Below are 12,604 nucleotides of genomic sequence, written 5' to 3'. Positions count from 1 at the left end.
TTTGGCAAATAGCCAGATACATAGGATTGGCCCTCAATAGTGAGATGAGAGTGATCTAGTTTGGAGATAAATATCTGGGAGTCTCTAGATTATTGGTTGTTCTTCAAGCCATAGCACCTGATGGAATTGCCCGGAAGGAAGGGAAAGAAGACCAAGAACAGAACCTTACTCTGACACATAAGGAGCAGGAAGAAGGAGTGGGAAGAAGGGAAGAGTTTAAGAGGAGGTTCTTGGAGTGATAGAGACATAAGAACACTTTCAAGGGGGAGAGACAGAAAGAAATGGTTATACCAAGCGTTGCAGAAACTGGTTAGGCCAAGCATTATCATGAGATCTGGCCTTTTGAAGACCATTTGTGGCTGTAATGCAGCAGTTCCACTGAAGAGTTTGCAGTAGAAGGAAGGTTTTTTGCTGTTTGAAGAGTGAATGAGAGAAAGTTGGAAAAGGGAATGGAGAAGGCTAACGGCAATATAACCGGGGCAGTGTTGGTTCAGTGGTAGAATTCTCACTTTCCGTGCAGGAGCCTAGGTTCAATTCCTGCCACCACCCGTGTGTCAGTGGAGGCTTGTATGTTGCTGAATAGGTTTCAGCAGAGCTTCCAGACTAAGATAAACCAGTAAAAAAGGCCTGATGGTCTACTTTGAAAAATCAACCAATGAAAACCCTATGGATCACAATGGTCTGATCCCCAACCCATCATGATGCAGGACTGAGGGAAGAGTTTTGTTCTGTCATTATGGCATCGACTTGATGGCATCTTTTAAAAGTCAGGACTCCTGAATTGCTTTGTTTGTGGTGGTTTAACACTTAAAAATGTTTCATTGGAAGAATTTCTGTGTTGCCAACTATGAGACAGTGTTCTATCCATTACCTCGTCTGTGTAATTCCCAAAGCAGGTATGCACTGCTGTAGTCTCTTTCATTCACCATGCTGATGCACCTTTTCATAAGACAAGAAACTAATTTTTGAGTGTAGCAACACTTGTTATGGTTGTTAGTCATTTCCTAATTGTAGAAATTCCTCTGTCTGATGATATTCTCGTTGGTTTGAACAGCTGGCTTTCTCCTTGGTGCTTTGTTGCCCAAAGGTGCATTGGGAATCCTACATCATTAGTGGCAAAATTGCTGACAGCATTTCACGAGTTCCACCATAAATTATGCTGATTATAATATAGAGATTGTGGTGGGGAGGGGAGGATATTGGATCTCTGCAAACTTGGATATAGTATATTTTCAACTCCACTTAAACAGAATGATACATAAGATCTTCACACTCTTAGAATTCATTTCTAATAAGCCTTTCTCAGAACTGGCCTACTTCAGACAAGGGGAGGTTCACATTAAATAGGCTTATGCTACACAGGTCCGCAATGTTCAGCGTATCTATACGCCTCTAATCTCTTTAAAAAAAAAAAAACCAAACCCACTGCCGTTGAGTTGATTCCAACTCATAGCAACCCTATAGGACAGAGTAGAACTGCCCCATAGAGTTTGAACGTTTCATACTAATTGCCCTGAAAGATACGCATTAAAAGAAATGAAAGGCAAATTTCCTGAAATGTATCTCCAAAATGATTCTAATTTGTGTAAGTTTTAGCCAAAGAACAGATAGATGTCTTTTCAATACTGCACCTTTGTAAAAATTTTTAAGACAGATTATACAAATATGTCTTCTGTAACTTGGTGCTTCTCCCAGTCCTAACTTTAGTGAATGCTTTTATCAGAACATATGCTGACAAGGGCAAGTCAAAAAGGGGGTCATTGTTTCAAATATCCAGCTTACCTTTAGAATAATACGAAGGAAGTAATTTCAAGGTGATTTGAAGATCTAGCTTTCTCAGATTTAATTATAATCAAATCTTTTGTGAACATTATTTTCTGGGGCTGTATTTTTTTCTAAATAATTTTCACTCTTTAAGTTTATATAGTGAGCATAAAGTATTTTAAAACTATAGAAAGAAACATATAGAGAAGAAAATTAAAGTAATCCATAATACTAACATATTTTTTGCTTTATTTTCTTTTAATCCTTTATATGTATTTTCTAAATTGTGGTAAAAGGGATAACACAGATATAAATCCTACTTCTTTCTCTTCATATCATACTCTGACAGTTTTCCATTTTATTATATGTTCTTTACAAATATGTTTCCTAGGAATTATATAATATTTCTTCATATATAGGATGCTTTATATTAACCATACCTATATATTTAGAAATTAAGATATACCTTTTTCACATTACTATAAATAATGTTTGAATGGACATCATTAAGTGTCCATTAAATAGACAACTGATTATTTCCACAGGATTCCTAGACATGAAATTTCAGGATCAAAGACACTTGGATGTTCTAAACTTCATGCCATATACTACCTAAGTGCTTTCCCAAAACTGCATAAATGTAGGCAGAAAACACCATCGTACTTATGTTTTTCTGATGGTCAAGTAAAAAACGTTTCCATCTACAGAGAGAGATTTTTGTATCCTTTTACTTCATTTTTTTTTTTTTTTTTACTGTCTGGGATTCAAGCTGGAATCTGAGGAGGGTGTGGAACGAGGGATGTCTTTGCCAGTGTCAAATGGATTTTGGCTGGAAGCAGAGAATACCAGAAAGATGTTTACCTGTGTTTTATTGCCTGTGCAGAGGCACTTGGCTGTGTGGGTCATAGCAAATTATGGATAACTTTGCAAAGAATAGGAATTCCAGAACACTTCATGGTGCTCCTGTGGAACCTGTACAAGACCAAGAGGCAGTCTTTTGAACAGAAGAAGGGTATACTGCATGGTTTAAAGTCAGGAAAGGTGTGTGTCAGGGTTATATCTTTTCACCATACCTACGCAATTTGCATGCTGATCAAACAATCTGAGAAGCTTGACTATATGAAGAAGAGCACGGCATCAGGATTGGCGGAAGACTCAATAACAACCTGCGTTATGCAGATGACAAAACCTTGCTTGCTGAAAGTGAAGAGGACTTGAAGCACTTACTGATGAAGATCAAACGCTAAGGTCTTCAGTATGGATTGCACCTCAACATAAAGAAAAAAAAATCCTCACAACTGGACCAATGAGCAACATCATGATAAATGGAGAAGAGATTGCAGTCATCAAGGATTTCATTTTACGTGGATCCACAATCAGCACCCATGGAAGCAGCAACCAAGAAATGAAATGAAGTACTGCATTGGGTAAATCTGCTGTAAACCACTAGAGTGTTAAAAAACGAAGACGTCATCTTGAGGACTAAGGTGCACCTGACCAAAACCATGGTATTTTCAATTGCCTTATATGCATGTGAAAGTTGGATAATGAATAAGGAAGGCTGAGAAAGAATTGATGCCTTTGAATTATCATGTTGATGAAGAATACTGAATATACCATGGCTGCTCCAGGGGAGAAATATGTGGTAGTCTGCTTGCGTAAGGATTTACAGCCTTGGAAACCCGATGGGGCAGTTCTGCTGTGTACTGTAGGGTCACTGTGAGTCGGAATCGACTCAACGGCAATTGGTTTTGGGGCCAGAAGAACAAACAAATCTGTCTTGGAGTAAGTATGGCTAGAATGGTCCTTAGCAGCGAGGATGGCGAGACTTCGTCTCAAGTACTTTGGACATGTTATCAGGAGAGACCAGTCCCTGGAAAAGGACATCATGCTTGGTAAAGTGAAGGTCAGTGAAAAAGAGGAAGACTCTCAATGAGATGTACTGATACAGTGGCCACAACAACATAGGAGTAGCTGGTGGATTCGAACTGCCAACCTTTTGGTTAGCAGCCGAGTTCTTAACCACTGTGCCACCAGGGCTCCTTTTAATGAAAGAAGTAGGTGCTGTATTTCCTGAATCAATGAATACCTGAGGATGTCTTTCTGTTGCTTCAATATACAGCCAGTACTTGATTGGGAATATGATTTCTGGGTTAAGACTCAAAGGTTTTTGTACAGATTTAACTTCACTGGGCATTTGGGGTGGCTGAAAGCCATGGAGCCAGCCTTTTTTGCTCCTTTGCAGGAAACATGTTGGTCTGTATGGCTGATTGCTGCCGTTTTCCTTGCTGTTTTTATTCCTGTGCCAGTGGATGTGTGAATAGTTTTCTATTTATTCCACCTAGAATGTGATGGGACTTTTTGATGTGCAGAAGTCCCTTTTATTTTCCTATTCTATTCTGAAACTTTCCTTTAATTATCCTGTTGATTATTGTTTACATTTCAGTTCTTTTCAAATACTTAAACTATAATTGCTAGACAAATCTCCATTTTTTTTTTAAATATCTACATTTGTTCATTTTCATGTTTTTCCCTTAATTTTTTTATGTAGTCACAGATCACTAAGTTTGTCCTCCATGGGTCTGTGTGTGTGTTTCATTGTCAATTCTTCTAACTGAAGTGGGTTTTATAATTATAAGAAAGACCAGCAGAATAGGACGTTCAAGTTTATATCTATATTTGTCCTAAGTAACATAGGATGTACAGGCTGGCCTATAAAATTGATAATTTTCATACAGAATGCATTACAAATAGTGAATATTGACAGAAAGAAAAATGTGGATATTGTGGGGGGTTTTCTTGGTTATAGCAGGCGTAGCCTTCATACACTAACTGAATTATACTACTGAAAAGGGAGAAGGTGAGTTTTAAGTAACTGGCCTAGGTTGGGAAATTTGATTTATTTCCAGGTGAGATACTGAGAAGTAAACTTTCATCAGTGTGACCAAGTCCATGCCCATACACCAAAATCTGTTTTTTCCAAAATCATTTCCAGACAAATGCTTGAGATTTGGCCAGCAATTATAGTTTCAATTACTCATTCTCTAAAAGCATCATTTCATGTTCGGGAGAGCTACCCCATAGTAGACATCAAAATGTAGGGACCAACAGGTTTTAATTCTGCTACTGCATTTTAGTTTTCCTCAAACTTCTTATATCAGCCTGCTTCCTTTTTATTTCATTTTATTATCCTTGCAACTCACCCTGTTATCTTTTTAAATCTAATTTTTCTGTAATTTCATCTTAGCTTCTTTTTTAAAAAAAGGCTTTTCGCTCATGTTTCAGAGTGACCATGTCTGCCTGGATACGACCAAACATGCCAAAACAAACAAATAAACAAAAAAACAGTTGCCAATGAGTCAATTCCAACTCATGGTAACCCCATGTGTCTGAGTAGAACTGTGCTCCATAGGGTTTTCAATGGCTGATTTTTCGGAAGTAGGTTGCCAGGCCTTTCTTCCAGGTGCCTCTGGTTGGACTCAACCTCCTACCTTTCTGTTAGCAGCCAAGCACTTAACTATTTGTGCTATGCATGGACTCCAAACATTCCAAGGCTTGGTATAACATTGTTTCACATTTCTCCAGTAAGTCATTTTCAGAGTCAGACCCTCCTCTGAGGCTGTGGTGATTTCTCTCTTTCCCTTCTCCTATAATACATTTTCATGGGTTCCATATTATATTATTTTTAGTTACTCATTCTGAAATGATCTATCCAGATCCTAGGAGTGCCAACAGAGAATGTGGACTCAACTTTCTGTCCATTTTGTATTTATAGAAATCTTTTCTCTAAGCTCTCCCAACATAAAGTGTCTTTCAAGCAATTTAGGGACCGTGGCTATACTAAGGTGAAATCTCGCCATACCCTTTCTTCCTACCTGTGTGTTGGTAATTTTGGAACAATAGGAACACAGTAGCAACACCTAGCATGCATTGCTACCAACACTCTTGTTACAGCCACTGAGCCTACAGCATTGAACTTGTGTGTCTGTAGTTCAGTTGTGCACCACTGCCAGCCTATTACCAGCCCCCTCTCCATTTTTTTTCTTGAGTTGGAATCTCTAAATGAATGGAGAAAAATGGCTCCCAGTGGAAAACTCCTATTTCACTTTTACGGAACAGTCTAGAAATTTCTCACTAGTTATCTAATTTCTCCAATTCAGGGGCTAGAAGTGAGAGATGTATGAGGGTAATTCCTAAGTTCTTTTAGGTAGGGAAAATGGTTTCATTTAACAGAAGGTATACGTAAAAAAAAAAAAAAAAAAAAAGCTTCATACTGTTATTCTCAGTTCATTACCACTAGCCTCACAGCGCAGATGTGGATGCGTGTGTTTGGGGAGGGGGTGGTGTCTAGGCAATACCAAACTGCATAAGGAAAATATATTGCTTCTTAGAAACAGGAGTGTTAGGGAGAACGATATGTGTAAAATCCAAAAATATTGTTAGTTTCTCATTATTAAAGGGTTTAATATTTGTCATCATAGTTATTTTTATGGGAAATTGGATAAGGGTATTTCAAATGAAAGTGGCCAGTATCGTTATTTGAAATCACTTTTAAGCCACAATCCAGTGACACCTACATTGAATGGCTGAAAAGTCTATATTCTTATTAATCTCTGCCTAACTGCCTGTTTTAATAGTTAAGCAACTAAACCTAAGAGCCATACATACACTTAGAAATCTTAAAGTTTGGTAATAGAAGAGAAAATGGACATTACCTTCACTTTGTAGGTGATTTGCCTTTGAGAAGAGGTGTATAAAACTCTATAAAAAAGGCTAAAAACCTGTTGCCATCAAGTCGATTCCAACTCATAGTGACCCTACAGAGTAGAACTGCCCCCGTTGGATTTCCAAGAAGTGGCTGGTGGATTCGAACTGCCAGCCTTTTGGTTAGCAGTCATAGCTCTTAACCACTGTGCAAACAGGGCTCCAGTATAAAGACTATGTTCACTAATTGGCCTCAGTCCCATATTGGCAGATACTATGATATATGCTTTACACTATTTTATTTAATCCTTACAACATCTCTATAAAGTAAGTGTTATTTATCCCTCTGGTAAAGATGAAGAAATTAAGGCTTAAAGAGATTAAATAACTTGCTCAGGGGAACATAGCTAGTAAGTATCAAAACCAGGATTTGAACCTAAATCTCTCTAACCCAAAGATTGTATTTTTAATCAGTACACCATTCAGCAACATCTGACTTGGGCCAAGCAGAATGAATAAAATAAAAGGCTATTATTATTATTTTTGTCCAAGCTGCATTTCAGGGCTTGTATATGATTTAATCCCTATCTTCCTCTCCAACTTAATTTTAGACTATACCCTCCCACCAACCCCTTTGCTCCCAACCCCATGACTTCCTTTCTGTTCCTCAAACCCCCACCTCAGGACCTTTGCATATGTGGTTTCCTCTGCCCAAATTGCCCTTCTCCCTTTTCTCTACGTGGTTGCCATTTTCTTCTCTTCCAGGTCTTAGTTCAAATACCATTTGCTCAAAGAGTCCTCTTCTGACCACTTTATCTAAAGTACCTGCCCCTCCCTATTAAAAGACTTTCTTTTCACTGTTTATTTCCTTCCCAGATGCATCTGATCTCAAATCAGTTTGTCCATTTACTTATTTTCTTGTTTATTGTAAGTCTTCCCCTACAGGATGGAAGCTACTAAGGGGCAGGGGCTTTTTCTGCCTTAGAACAGCAAACTGTATCTACCAACAGGTAGAACAGCACTGGGCATATAATAGATGTTTGAAAGATTATTGCTGCATAAAGGATGGATGAATGAGTATGAAATTAATGCATTTGTAGTTCGGGATTGTTGTTGTTGTTAGTTACCAGGGAGTCCGTTCAGACTCCTGGCGACCCCATGCTCCATAAGGTTTTCAAGGCTGTGACCTTTTGAAAGCAGATTGCCAGGCCTGTCTTCTAAGGCATCTCTGGCTGGGTTTGAACTGCCAGCTATAGTCGAGCGCTTAACTATTTGTGCCACCTGGGGACTCCAGTTTAGAATAGTGTCTTTGAAAAAAAAAATTGGCTGAATGTATTTGAGAATTAATGCCTTTGATGATTTCAAGTGCTCTAAATCATATTTCAGCCTTGATCAGGGTGTGTAATCCCATAATAACAGACTGTTGCAACTTCCTGCAAGAACAGAGATTCCTGCTTTGGTTTTAATATGCCCAGTGGATTCAAACTGTTGACCTTTTGGTTAGCAGCCTGAGCTCTTAACCACTGTGCCACCAGGGCTCCGTGCATACTTAAAACATCCCCATATTATTTAAAAACAGCGTTTTGGCTAGAAAGTGACTCTCAAATGACCAGTGAAGACCTGTATTTTCCACTTTATTCTGATTTTTCTTAGGTTAACAACTACATTGGCTCCTTTAGACAGTAGGACATGGACCCCGATGTAGATGGCTATGTGACATGACATTAAGGCTTTTTTGTATGTAAATTGAGGAGTTTTTTGCTGAATCTGTAGAATTCCAGTTCTCTTCAGTGCTTTCTTTATAGAGTGATCACAGGATGTGGGGGAAATATTATTCATTCCAAATGACTAAGCATACTGGTCACAGAACAGAGGCTTCCAGAACTGGAAGGGACCCAAGGGATTATCTTGTCAAAAACCTTCCTTCTGGAGATAAGGAGAGACTCTGAGAGTGGTGGTGACTCCTCTAATGAGGTTTGCTTTGTCTTTGTCCGTGCAGGAGTACATGGATTCCAATAAATACCTGGAGCATCTGTTAACTCAACTGGAGGAGCAGCACAGAAGCCTCTGGAGGTGAGTTAAATTTATATCCTTACCTCATTTGTTTCCTCTGGCAGTGGTCTTTCTAAGTTTTATCTTGATTATGGAGGCAGGGAGTTGGAAAAAGGCTCCTTCTTCCACTTGGTGCAAGAGACATGTTGGGATGCAGAAGTCACCAGAGGCTACCTAGAGAATACCATTCCTTGGATGAAAGTGGAGCAACAGTGCTAAAAGTTGTCCTTGAATTATGGGCATACTCAGAGCTGGAACCCATTGCCTTCTAGTCAATTCTGACTCATAGCGAATTATGGTGGAAATTGTGAAATTTAGCAAGGTCAAGAAATTAATTTGCCCAAGGCCACATGGCAAGGTTGTAATGCTGTGGAAACTAGAATTCAAATTCTCTGACCCTTGCCAGTTTAGTGATTATTTGATTCTTCCTCTAATTAAAACGTATAAAACGTCTGCTTAAGCTTTGTGTTTATCTTAATATTAAGAAGAAAATTAACAGTGCTCTCATGCCGTCTCCAACTCATGGCATCTCCATGTGTGTTAGAACGAAGCTGTGCTCCATAGGGTTTTCCAGAGTGATTTTTTTTGGAAGGAGATCACCAGGCCTTTCTTCAAGGCATCTCTGGATAGACTCAAACTTCAAACCAGGGGTTTGAAGCAGTTCTTTCCAAATTCTGTCTTAGGTATCTAGTGCTGCTATAACAGAAATACCACAAGTGGGTGGCTTTAACAAACAGAAATGTATTTTCTCACAGTTTAGTAGGCTAGAAGTCTGAACTCAGAGCGCTGGCTTGTGGGGAAGGCTTTTTCTCTCTGTTGGCTCTGGAGGAAGGTCCGTGTGCATCAGGACAGCCTCTTCTCAGCCATGTCCATAGGCAGGCCTCTCTCTGGCCCATGGCCCCTTGGCCCCTCTGCCTGGTCTCTGCCCTGCTCGGGAAAGTATTAAAAAGTTCTTTAGCTCTGCCAGTAAGTGCTCAGAGGCACCCCACTCTGTCAGTAAGCCAGGAGGTGCCAATGCTGCTGATTAGGGACCAATTCTGAGAACCACTAGTAGAACAGTGGTTCTGAAAAATTTACTATATATAAGAATCACCTGTAGATTCAGATTCAGTGTATCTGGGGTAGAAATGCAAATTCTTAGCAGTGTTTCCAACTGGAAGGAATTGGTTGGAAGCCCTGCTTCTGACCTTATAGTTAGCAGCCGAATGTGTTAATCATTTGCACCACCAAGGGACTCCTCTCTTAATACTAAGGGGCGTATTTTAAGAGTGGTGTTATATAGGTAGGTCTACAGTGATTTGTTTTTATTCGATGAGAGAATAATATGGTACGTTCTGATTCTAGGTGAGAAAAGGTATGTAAGTCCATTTGGGCAGGTAATTAGAAAAAAAGGTGACTATAAAAGAAGTCATATTCCCAAGTCACTCATTCTCTCTCTGGGGCTTCTTGGAAATTGAATAGATGATTGTGATGTATTATCTAGATTTTTCAGGGTCCATGTGGTCATGATGTTCATAGGTGCTGCTATGGAATTTGAACTCCTTTTCTAAATTCCTATAGCTCTTGTTAATACAAAATAAATATGCTAATGCTTACTTATATGATGCCTTAACATTATACCAGAATTTTTCATATAACTAGCTTTATTTTCCCATGGGTTCGTAAGCCCCTAAAGTGCTTTATTTCTTTTGTATCTCCTGGCAGCATTGAGGACGGTGTTCACCCTGTATACAGATAAACAAAACCCGTTGCTGTTGAGTTTATTCCGGTTCATAGCCACCCTATAGGACAGAGCAGAACTGCCCCACAGGGTTTCCAAGGAGCGGCTGGTAGATTCAAACTGCCAACCTTTTGGTTGGGAGCCAAGCTCTTAACCACTATGCCACCAGGGCTCCCTGTACGCAGATACGTTCTGTAAATATTTACTCTCTGGCTGTTTTGCCAAAACCTATCCAAAGCCATCCCCATTGTTCTCTGTGCCAGGCTATGTCTCCCTTCTTTGTGCCTCACTGAGACAGATTAAAATAACCTTAAAATTCATCATCACAGGGGGGATTCTAGTTCTTGAGTAGAGTGCCAGATATTTTAAAATTTTATGCTATTATATTATTTTTCCAAATGGCAGACAGTTTTCTGGTTTATTTATACACATAGAAAAACTGGTAGAATCTGACAAGCGTGTTCAATTTTATAAACGTGTTTGCCACTAACAGACACATAATTTTATATAACTTGAAGCAGTATTCACTAGATTTGTTTTGAGGAGCTATAACCTGGTTTTGATATAGTTTTAGTTTATGAACCAGTATATTATATTAATAAACTCAACAATGATATATTTATGGTTATGTGACTTTTAAAATACATTTTCCATGGATATCCTGGAAAGTATGTTTTTTAAACTATTTAACTGAATTGTGACATTTTATTTCAACTATTTGCAGGGGATATTTTGTTTACCCCATCTTGCAAGAAAAAAATACAGAAAAATAATGAATACTAGCTGACGAAAGAAATTTAGAGTTGAATTTTGTCAGTAAATATATCTTATATACATCATTGGAGAGGAATAATGGATTCATCGGATCTTTGAATCGAAAATTCAGCATGGAAAAGGGTTTTTTAAAAACTGCTTTCTTGAGGTAGCTCAATAAAAACCTTTTGGTCTTCTCAGATATGATTAAATTAAAATCCCATTTCAGGCATGGACTTAACATAAACTAAGAGCTCAGAATTTTACGTAAGTCTCTTCCATTTTCCTTCAGAAATGAAATTATTGCTGTCGAAGAAGTGAAGTCTAATATATAGTGTCAGAAAACCTAATAAAAAAGCTCCATTTGAATAACAGTGGTGGGTAATAATGACATTTGAATAGTCAGAATAACTACTGGAGAGAAAATGGAAATGGGTAGTATTGAAAAGAAAATGAAAACTAATAATAGCAGATTTATATACTATTTATTGACTCATGAAATTACATTCGATTATATTTTGCAAACAGATCCTGACTTGACTGACTTAAAGTGATAGGCTTTATGATGGTTATTACAATATCAAAACTACAACGGTGGCCAAATTGTTTTTGGTAAAGGATATGTGAGTGACAGTGAGCAGTGTGGGAAGTTCTTTCTAGTTTTGATTAAATTTCTTAAATGCTTTACTCATGAGTTAGGGTGGAATCTATGATGTGCAGAGGATCATGGGAATAGCATGTCCTATATACAAGCATAACTGGATTGCCTGAAGTTAAACAAATGTTCCCATAAATCAGTACAGACTCCCTCTCTGATTTTATTAAGCCTTTGATTTGTGGCTGCTGCAGTTTTTATGGAGTGGGCTACTTGTCATTACTGCTAATATTAACTGATGGCCTTCCAGTTATTCTTGAGCTAACTTAAGAGAAAAGACAGATTCTGCATATTTAGATCTTCCAGCAATGATTGTGGTAAGCATTACTTTATGGCCGCCATCTTTGATGATTAATCAAAAGCGTGGCAGGCACAAGGCACGCTCTTACTGCTGCTTGCTGAATGATGAAAGAATTAGACAAATGATGGTAGAGGACTGGGTACGAGGAATTAAAAAAAAAGTCTTCCCTCATTTTCATGGAGGGAGCTACTAGTCTTTAATAGATTTTAGTCATTTCTTATAGCATAACCATCTGCTGTGACACAAAAATATATTGTTATGATCACTCTCAAGATAACTGGTTATTTTGGGGTCCTGTTTAGTATTCTACTGAAATAGATCTCTAATCTCTCTCTCAGCTCCCAAATTGCAAAGGAATTTCTGGAGTTCAAATATAGCTCTCTAGCCATGAGCAGTCATTTAGCTCAACTGCCTTTTCTGACACCAATGAATCCTTTCTAAAGAGGAAAACTTGTGTGAATTCATCTGAAGAAGAATCCAGAACTTAGGCTAAGGCTTGAGTACAAGTCTGGGTGGGATGCAAATAAACATACCCAGTGACAACCCCTATACTAGTTGATGCTGAAAGGGAATCGTTGTAATTTTTTGCATGTGGACTTGTTTTAATGTGGAAAGTTAGGATTCAGAGAGAAGGGCTTTTTTGCACTTGGTATTT

The 12,604-nt window shown here is 38.4% G+C and overlaps 1 protein-coding gene across 8 annotated transcripts in view; it reads left to right on the top strand.

The window, feature by feature from the left end:
• Positions 1 to 12,604, top strand: part of NCKAP5 (NCK associated protein 5) — a 1,220,442-nt gene that overhangs the window by 449,998 nt on the left and 757,840 nt on the right. For all 8 annotated transcript variants that reach the window (XM_049889199.1, XM_049889198.1, XM_049889195.1 and 5 more), the window contains one exon: positions 8,468 to 8,541. In XM_049889199.1, the coding sequence (XP_049745156.1) occupies positions 8,474 to 8,541 (68 nt within the window). In that variant the 5' untranslated portion in view covers positions 8,468 to 8,473. The remainder of the gene's footprint in view (positions 1 to 8,467; positions 8,542 to 12,604) is intronic.

This window comes from Elephas maximus, chromosome 6 (assembly GCF_024166365.1).
Source record: "Elephas maximus indicus isolate mEleMax1 chromosome 6, mEleMax1 primary haplotype, whole genome shotgun sequence".
Classification (NCBI taxonomy): domain Eukaryota; kingdom Metazoa; phylum Chordata; class Mammalia; order Proboscidea; family Elephantidae; genus Elephas; species Elephas maximus.
The sequence above is the reverse complement of the archived record's forward strand: the minus strand, read 5'-3'. Positions and strand labels throughout refer to the sequence as shown.